At 51.2% G+C, this 6,932-nt stretch overlaps 1 protein-coding gene across 1 annotated transcript in view; it reads left to right on the plus strand.

Moving 5' to 3' along the window:
* Positions 1 to 6,932, plus strand: part of LRIG1 (leucine rich repeats and immunoglobulin like domains 1) — a gene marked incomplete in the record, with an annotated part of 137,400 nt that overhangs the window by 99,723 nt on the left and 30,745 nt on the right. Inside the window, 3 exon segments of the mRNA XM_014592355.2 lie at positions 2,069 to 2,212; positions 3,977 to 4,120; positions 6,401 to 6,544. Of these exon segments, the coding sequence (XP_014447841.1) occupies positions 2,069 to 2,212; positions 3,977 to 4,120; positions 6,401 to 6,544 (432 nt within the window).

Consider the following 6,932-nt stretch of genomic DNA (forward strand, 5'->3'; position numbering starts at 1 on the left):
GGGGAGACATTTTCCAATTTCAAGTTATTTTTTTTTTTTGGGGGGGGGGAGTTTTTGCTATAGGGCACGTATGCTCGCCAGACAGACAGAAAGTGAGAAATCACCCTCCCCCCGGGAGGGGGGATGACCACACTGCAATCCCTTCTCCTTCATCCTCCTCTCGGGATCTTGGGCATGCACGCACACGCACCCGGTGTGAGTTTAAGCCACCGGGTCCGGGACTCGAACTGTGGTCAACTACATGGGAGTCCAGCAACACAGCCATTATGCCAACTGCTGGTCCCTCAAGTGAGTTCTTATTCCCAGTATTGCTCCTGAGTAATTACGGAGACCATTTTTAGGGCCCATTTCAAGGTCTTACGACCCATCTTTTCAGGGAGAATGAGACTGGACACACGGATTTTCCAAGTAAGGATGCAGACCCTAAGGACAGGAGCAAGTTACTTTGCTGTCTTAGGCCACACCCACGCCCCAAGATCAAGAACAGTAGTAGGCCTTAGCCCTTGCGAGGCCCCCAGTAGGGGCTTTCAAAAGGTGTATATCTGCCACCTGACACTTTCTTGCTTGGGACAGAGAAACCACAACTGCCATGCTGAATCACAGCGACCTCCTCTCCCTGTGCCAAAGCAGGAGGGGCTTTCTATTTTGGCAGCTTTTGGCCAGCATATCTTCATCACTCAGGCTGTTCTTCTTTAATCTGGAGTGTGAAGAACAAACAGTCCAACCCATTTGCAGAGAATCCTCATGTGCCCTTGCCTGATGGAGAGACAGAGTGCCTTGTTCTCTTCCCCTCTCTGTGGGAGAAAGTTCTCTCTGGTCTTTCTCCATTTCACTTAGGCGAACGAACAAACAAAACAAAAACACTGCATTTGTCTGGGAAATGCAGAAAGGAGAGGTGAGGCGGGATGACATCTCAGAGGAATACCATATTGTCCTTCCTCCCTTTTCTTTGCTTTTTCATTTTTTATTGCTTGTTATAATTTGCATACAATGAGATGCACAGATTGGAGCCACACACCTCTGCACTTTGAAAACCTGTGTCTGCCTTTTCTCTGTTGTCACAGGAGGTGCCCCAACAGACATGATCCTGTAAGTGTGGGTACTTCAAAGAGTTGTTTGTTTTGTTTTCATTTTCTTTCCTTTTATTTATTTATTTATTTTTTAAGAGAGGGAGTTTTTTTGCAATAGGGCGTGTGTGCTCGCCAGGGAGACAGAGATAGAAAGTGAGAAATCACCCTCTGGGGGGATGGCCAATCACAATTCCTTCTCCTCCATTCTGCTCTCAGGATTTTGGACATGCACACACACATGCCCAGTGTGAGTTTTAAGCCACTGGGTCTGGGACTTGAACCATAGTCGACTACATGAGAGTCCAGTGCTGTAACCATTACACCATCTGCTGGTCCCATGTTGCTTGTTTTCTAAAGGGAACACACACACACAGAGATTGATACACGAATTGTTTATGTAAGTCTATTTAAAAACTAGAATTTTTTTGAAGCATTTAAAATGATTGAAATGGATTTGTGTATCTATATGTATTAGGAAAATCCTACAGTGAGACCCACTTCAAAATTGAAGGCTGTTTCCCCAGGTTATTTATTGACTCTGACCATGCTTCTTAGTTGACTTTCTGTGCTCTGGGGTTTTTCTCACCAGCCACAGGTAGTGGGCGGTAAGGAAGGAATTCTGCAGGTGGCTCCTGGGGCAGCCACCACATGGCAGCACTGGTGTGTGGCGCTGGGTGGGTGGAGGTATCTGACTTTCACTGCCACCCTCTTGGAGCCCAGCAGCTGCACAGGTACATGAGTACAGTGCGCTCTGGCTGAGACAAGCCTTGCCTCAAGGTCTTAATGGGAAGTCCTGACACCTGCACACGCCGGCTCCCCATCTGGGAGTCAGTCCAGCCCTCACAGCCTGGCGACCGCAGATGACTCTCTAGAAACCTGTCCCCTGCATGTGTCTTGTCTTGTTTTCTCAACTCTGAGCTGGCCGGGTCTGGTGTCTCTGTAAGGAAATGAGGAAGACCTCTTACCAACTGAACATTTTCTCTCTCGAATCATTCCAGCAACCTGGCGAGCAACCGGATCGGCATCCTGGAGTCGGGAGCATTTGATAGTCTGTCACGGTCACTGCTAACTCTTCGGCTGAGCAAAAACAGGATCACCCAGCTTCCTGTGAAAGCATTCAAGTTACCCAGGCTGACACAACTGTGAGTACGGAAACCTGCACTTTAATTAAGGTTAGCCAAACTTTATGGAGGCCAAATTTCCCCAAGGACCTCGTACTAAATGCGACCCCTTCCTCGCTCCCTGTGGTAAAGCTCTGCATTAGCTATCATTAATGGCCCCACGGCAACACCTAATAAAAGCAAATTAGGAGCGGAGTCTGGTGCCGGTGGGCTGCCTCGGCATGCGGAGAAAATGATCCATGGAGCATATGCGCGCACGTGTGAACATTTTCCGAAGCAAAACGAGGAATCCCGCTGCTTAGCTGGTGCTGGCTAATGTGGAGGCCACCTTGGGTTGGTTTCGGCTGCCTTGGGTTGGTTTCTTATTTATCTTAGAGGCTTTAGTGTGTTTTTAAAAGGTACCCATAAAATCTGTACCAAGGGCATGCATGTTCGACAGTTCTCGAGCATTTGGAGAGGAAGTTAGTGTAGCCAGAGGTAGCAAGCTGTAGTTTTGTCTCCTAAATCTTACAAGGTTGTTTGTGTATTTCTTTTAGAAAGGATTTACTTGTTTAGGTTTTCGGTGGCCAAGGCCAAGCTCCTTCTAGAATGGCACAGGTTTTAGATTCAAGAAAACCCCTGTTATGCAGAACCTCATAAAAGACTTTCCCCTGTGGGTTTTTTTTTTTTTTTTAGCACAAGAGCATACTTTTAGAAAAACAGCTGATATTGGAAATTGAGTTTAATCAGAATACAACAGTCACCGAGGCCCAGTGGGCAGCAAGGCAGGATGCACCCAGCTCTCATCCCACTGTGCCACCTCCCCAGGGTGGCGAGTCCCAGGCTCTGTTCTTTTTAATCTGTGGAGAAGATCTTATTGACACTCAGCAGGATTTGTGTGGGGCAGGATCATGAGACATTGCAGAAATATTTGGGGAAAACCAAGGGCTTTCTGGTTAACCCTGTTCTCACCCCGCAGCCCCCAGGATTGTCAGTGGATCCAGCCTTCCCAGATTCCTGCCATCTCTTGGCTAAGTGAAGCTTATCCTGCTGGGGCTAGAAGCTAATGTGTGTCCTTCCTGGGGGGTCTCTGCTGTGTCCAGGAACTTCCCTCCATATAAGAGATCCTGTTAAATGGCCCCTAGTGTAACGTGTTACTGCCATTCGATACCTAGTGGTTAGGTCTTTCCCGGGTTGAGGCATCTGGTGTAGATTTCTGTTGCTGAGCAAAGAGACACCTCAGCCAGTACATCCACCTCCTGAGTCCTACCCGTATCCTCATTGCAGTCACGATTGGCACCTGGGCAACTCAGGGAGGAAGTGCGAGCGCAGTCACTCCGCTCATGGTGCCCAGGCTGGGCTTCGGGCAGCGGGAGCTTTGCCCACTCCTCTTCCACACTGAGCGGGGCGGGGCGGGGCAGCTGCAGTGCTGTACCCCGCTGTCCAGGTACCAGACTGGGATTGCGTGGGGATGGCCGTAAGTGGGGTGTGTGCCTGGGACGCTCTGACCTCGCTGCTTTCATCTCGTTTTTTTTGAGAGCTTTTCGCTATAGGGCGCGTGCGCTCGCCAGACAGACAGAGAAAGACATAGAGACAGAAAGCGAGAAATCACCCCCCAGAGGGGATGGTCACACTGCAGTCCCTTCTCCTCCATTCTCCTCTCAGGATCTTGAGCATGCACGCACACACGCCTGACGTGAGTTTTAAGCCACCGGGTCCGGGACACGAACCATCGTCAGCTATGTGGGAGTCCAGCGACATAGCCATTACGCTAACTGCTGGTTCCCTCTGCTTTCATCTCTTTAGGGACCTCAATCGGAATCGGATTCGACTGATCGAGGGCCTCACCTTCCAGGGGCTCGACAGCTTAGAGGTGCTGAAGCTTCAGCGGAACAACATTAGCAAGCTGACGGATGGGGCCTTCTGGGGGCTTTCCAAGATGCATGTACTGTGAGTACAGGGCAGGGGGTGCTCCGGAGTGAGGCTGCCGCGTGGTCTGATTGAGAAGTGCATGTGCCCCTGCCTTTAGCTGCGGACTGGGTTGAGACTGCTGCACCTGGGCCCAGCCTGTGCCCTGAGCATCGATCTCGGCTGCAGCTGGGCCCACCCCCTGACCTCTGGAAAGTCAGCTGGGCCCAGCTAGGTGACTTAGGCAACCCCAGGGTCTTTTCCTGGCAGATTAGGAAAAATCTCTTGGCAGGGGAGCTTTAGTAGGTTGTTTGGAGATGGAAGAGGGAACCTCCACTTTGCTGGGCCTGCTCTCCTGGCCCCCACTGCCACTTCCTCAGTGGATGCGAGACTGCAAGACAGACCCGCATCCACTTGTACACACCACAGGAAGTCCTTCTCTCCCCATTTTGGGTTTGACAGTCTTTCTTGATGTGCAGGTGGGCCAAAAACAGAGGAGATTTATTTCGGTCTCATGAGCAAATCAAGACACTTGGTGTAGATGTTCAGCTTTTATCAAGGGAGCATTCCCCCCCACCAAAAGTGTACAATGGCAGAACATGCTTGGGGCCAGAGTACCATAAAACAAAAAGGCATGTGGAGAAGACAATGACTGATCTTCTAGTTTCAAACATTTCATTTTATTGTTAATCAAAACAATACATTCTCACAGGAAAAAGCACAGTAAAGAAAAGCAGTCGCTCCCCACCTCATCCCATGCCCTCCTCATTCCCTCTTTACCCCACTTCTTCTCCCAAGAGCAGTCACTTCTTAGCATTTCTCTCTCCGGTTTTTCCATTTTAAAAAGAATTACCCGAGGGTGTACAATGCTCACCAGAGAGAGAGGGAGAAAGCACCCTCCATGGGGCACGGTCACCCCACAGTCCTTTGTCCTCCTGTCGGGATTGGGGGGCATGCATGCACAAACACCTGGGGTTTTTTAAGCCTTGATTTGAACTGTGGCCGGCCATATGGGATCCAGCTCCTTTAACCGCTAGGCTATTGGGTCGGCCCAACTTCTCCATTTCTAGTTTTGCTTGGTGGTTACTTCTGGGTTAACACACTTACATCGGCCTCTTCCCTCACGACCTGGAGATTTCCTGCTGTGGAGTCAGGAGTGTAATTTGCTCACAACCGCCCCTTCCCTCTCCAGAATGTGCAGCTCATAACCATGCCCTGTGTGTCCTGCACTGCCTATCTCTGTAGCTGAAACCAGAGTCTGGACTTTAGGTCCAAGTCCGTGTGGGTGTTGTGCTGCCCTCACCGGAGGAAGCGTCTGCCAGTGATCCCAGAGATGTCTCAGAAGGAAACGGACCTAGCACATACCGTGCAGCTCTTGCGTGGAACATACATTTATACATAGTGGGTGATGAGTTGCCTTCGAGGTTACGTACGAATGGAGTACTTACTTACCTTAGGAGTGATGGCAGACAGAAAATGGAATAAAGCACAAATCTGGTTGCTTAAAGCTGTGTTGATACTGAGTGTGGAGCACAATTGATTGTAACTAAAGGGGCACCTGCCTGGGATAGAGCTGTCCTTGGCGGCGACGGGCCGTGTCGGGAAGCAGTGTGATAGCAACACCGACTTCACAAACTTGCTGAGCGCCTCAGATCAACCCGGCCCTGACATTTGGACGTACATTGTCATAATTCCTTCTCACGGTGGCCTGGCGGGGTCGATGCTCTTGGGTCTCTCCGTGTTACAGACGTTGGGGTTCATTCAGCCAGCAAAGTGGCAAGCAGGATTTAAGGCTAAGTAGTCTGATCCAGAGCCTAAGCGGGTCTCTTGGCACAAAGGTCCAGAGCCCAGACTGGTACCAGTCCTGGGTTGGAATTTGGCCCCTTCGCTGCTTATTAAGCTGTAGACTCTCAGATAAGTTTCTTGGCTCCTCTTAGCCATGGTATCCTCATCTGCAAGAGAGAGATGACAGTAAGAGCTGCCTCCCACAGTCTCCTCTCTGTTCCTGCAGAGCACGTTGCTGTGGCCTAGAGCCCCTCTGCCCGTTTGGGCGCCAGGTTCACTTTAATGCAGCAAAAATAGGCAGTTCTAGGAAGCTCTCTCTTGAAGCTTGCCCTGTTACTTCCACCGTTTTGCTTTTCCTGTCTCCTGGCTCACGCACACGCACACAGACACGCACACGAGTAGACTCCACATCTCTCACAGACTGCTGCGTCCTCGGTGCCGACTGCAGTGTGTGATATGGGAGCGGCTGCTTATTTACTGTCTGCTGGGTGAATGAATGACAGGCCCCCTTCATCCCACCTGTGGCTGTCCCCACAGGCACCTGGAGTACAACAGCCTGGTGGAAGTGAACAGCGGCTCGCTCTACGGCCTCACGGCCCTGCACCAGCTCCACCTCAGCAACAACTCCATCTCTCGCATTCACCGCGACGGCTGGAGCTTCTGCCAGAAGCTACATGAGTTGTAAGTGTCCTCGGCTTGGGTCTGTGGCAGTGTTTCGAGATGCTGCCTCTAGGTGAATTCTCCAGAACCCAGAAAGCACCAGGCCTGGCTGGTTCCACAGCACAGCTGGGGGAGGGTATGGGTCAGGAGGTAGCTCTGGCAAGCAGGCCAAGAAGGCAGGCAGGGAAGGCAGATCCCACACCCACCAACCCATGGCAGGGCCCTCAGCCCCGAGCTGGAGGCCCTCTCTGGTCTCCTGGCTGCTTCCTTCTGCGTTTGGATTTGCAGGGCTGCAGGAGCAGCCTCGGGGTCCCCACAGGGAGCCGCTGTCCCCAGGCCCTCTTGGGTTTGGAGAAGTTTTGAGTAATAGGGAGGGCTCTACTGGGGAAGGGCAGCCCTTGAAGCATTC

The sequence above is a fragment of the Tupaia chinensis genome, unplaced genomic scaffold (genome assembly GCF_000334495.1).
Source record: "Tupaia chinensis unplaced genomic scaffold, TupChi_1.0 Scaffold000682_1, whole genome shotgun sequence".
NCBI lineage: Eukaryota > Metazoa > Chordata > Mammalia > Scandentia > Tupaiidae > Tupaia > Tupaia belangeri.